The 2352-nt window shown below is 33.7% G+C and overlaps 1 protein-coding gene across 1 annotated transcript in view; it reads left to right on the top strand.

Annotated features, from left to right (window-relative positions):
- LOC101660058 (phospholipid-transporting ATPase ABCA3-like) overlaps nucleotides 1-2352 on the top strand; it is a 206495-nt gene that overhangs the window by 147295 nt on the left and 56848 nt on the right. Inside the window, exon 17 of the mRNA XM_045285074.1 lies at nucleotides 415-586. Coding sequence (XP_045141009.1) covers nucleotides 415-586 — 172 coding nt within the window. The remainder of the gene's footprint in view (nucleotides 1-414; nucleotides 587-2352) is intronic.

Raw genomic sequence — 2352 nt, 5'->3', positions numbered from 1 at the left:
TGATAAAAATGAGAATAGTACAAAAGTAAAGATATTAAAGCTATCCATTGTCCCTACTATTTCATAATATAAAGAACATTTGACTCCTGAAGTAGCGATATTATTTTGGATTAAGTTTGAGTCCTTTAGCCTGAGTTAGTTTACCTTACTGAACCACACAATACATTATAACTATTTTTTCTCATGTTGTCTCCCATTGATAGAAACTTTGACATAAGTTGGTAGCAGTCCTCTGAGTAGTTATTGATAACCAATATTATTATTATTTATCTATGCAATGCTCCTGCTTAAGAGTTAGAAAGGTCAAAGAACCTTCCACATTTTGGCCTGTGTTGGAGAATTTTCAAATGAAACTGATTGAGGATATGGGTAAAAAGAAATACTTTGTTCTTTTTCACTTGTTTGTGTGTATAGGGTCAATAAGCTGGCAGAAGTCCACATGGAGATTCAGAATATCCAGCCTACTTCATTGAAGGAACAAAACATAATACAAGGCAAGATCTTTAATACAAAGCTGACCAGAAAATACAGGAAATCAATCTCACCTGGTTGGAATGAAATTACTACCATTCAATTTAACACTGGGGTGAGTATTATTTGCTAAGAATATAAGCTTAGTATGTTTTGGTTGGGTGTAAAGTGTACCGTTTTTTGAATAGCTGAAGTTTAGTTTGAAGTTTCATCATAAAAGCCCTAGCCAGATTTGGGGCGATCGGAACTACAGCTTCATTAATTTCCTGATGTGGAAGTGATGGGCTTGAGATAAAGATCATCGTCACGACACTCGACATTACTTCTCAAGATCACTTTGAAGAGTTCTAATTTTAAATATTTTCTTTGTTCTTTTCTGCAACAACATCGAAGAATTATAATTGCTGTCTGCAGAAGATTTGGCTAATCAGAGTTTGGACAATTTATCACTGATCCCACAGTGTGTATATCTTCCAAAGATATTCTGAAACATTGGTCGTGGCTTGGCTAAGGTGTATCTTGGTCCATTAGGATCCTTTTAAGTAGAGATCACAGTGAGGACAAGGGAGCTACAAGTGAAATCTGAAGGCTTTGCACCCCCAGGGTTTCTTGCATACAGCAGTATGGTAAAAAAGACTAAATGACTAAGGAATTTTGAAAAAGATAAGATCTTGTAACTTTTGAATGTCTCAAATATAATGAAAAAGTGTAAGAAGCACATACACAATGGAAACAATGGCTTATCCATGTGGACAAAATAAAGGGAGAGAAATCATATCCATGGAAGCCCCTGTGTAAAGTTTGAAAGACTACAACACCAACATGCAACAAGCTTAAAGAATAAAGAACAATAAATAATGAAAGGCTGTCAGGAAAAGGATTCATGAGTAAAATGAGAACTTAATCAAGAGATAGACATTATAAAAAAATAAATGCTGGGACTTAAAGAATTAAAAATATGGAATTAAAGGTAATTGCATAGCAAAGTATAAGGACAACTTTAAAATATTCATACATGGTAATTCTAATTGGCATGTCCTTCACACTCTATAATGAGAAGTGCACAATAAATAAGTATACATTCACATTATCTGGCACATGATATATAAAGATGTTAATTGGTAATAATGACAATATAAGTGAATATAGAGTTTGTGTGATTTACCCAAGTGAAAATCATATTCAGATTGTTAAAAATACAAAAGCACATCTATACATTTGTTGCCCTCATCATCTTTACTTCCATTAATTAGCTAATTAACGCATTCAACACATTCAGCAGTGGCAGGATCCATGTTCAACACTGAGAACCATTCAGATTGTTACATATCAGCAATTAACAATTTTAAAATGAAATTCAGGACACAATTCCATTTACAATAATGTCTAAAGGAACAATATACCTAGAGACAAATGTAACCAATGAAGTAAAAAATGTGTACACTGAAAAATGTTAAAGCGTTATTAAAGAAATTGGGAAAACAAAAGGAAACAAAGCAATTACCATCAAGTCTACAAAAATTAACATGTAGATTTAGTGTACTTCCCATCAAAATCCCAACATTTTTCTTTTAAAACATCAAACAGCTACTTCTCTAATTTATATGCAGTTCCAGCAAGGGCCCAAACAATCCTGACAAAAAAAAGTAGGAAGATACTCACTTCCCTATCTCAAAACACACTATAAAGTTACAGTAGTCAAAATAACCTGATACTGGCATGATGATAAACATAAAGACCAATGGAATCGAATTGATAATTAAAACAGAAACAACAAAGTCCACAGAGAAGAAGCACACGAGCCTGTGCAAACACGAAGTGTTGAAGGAAACAGGCAGCAGACACCAAAGAACAAAAACCATCATTGTGTGACCACCTTCC

This window comes from Echinops telfairi, unplaced genomic scaffold (assembly GCF_000313985.2).
Source record: "Echinops telfairi isolate 266 unplaced genomic scaffold, ASM31398v2 ScPeMD7_5;HRSCAF=22, whole genome shotgun sequence".
In the NCBI taxonomy this organism is placed as follows: domain Eukaryota; kingdom Metazoa; phylum Chordata; class Mammalia; order Afrosoricida; family Tenrecidae; genus Echinops; species Echinops telfairi.
This window is presented reverse-complemented; position numbering and strand designations above follow the sequence as displayed.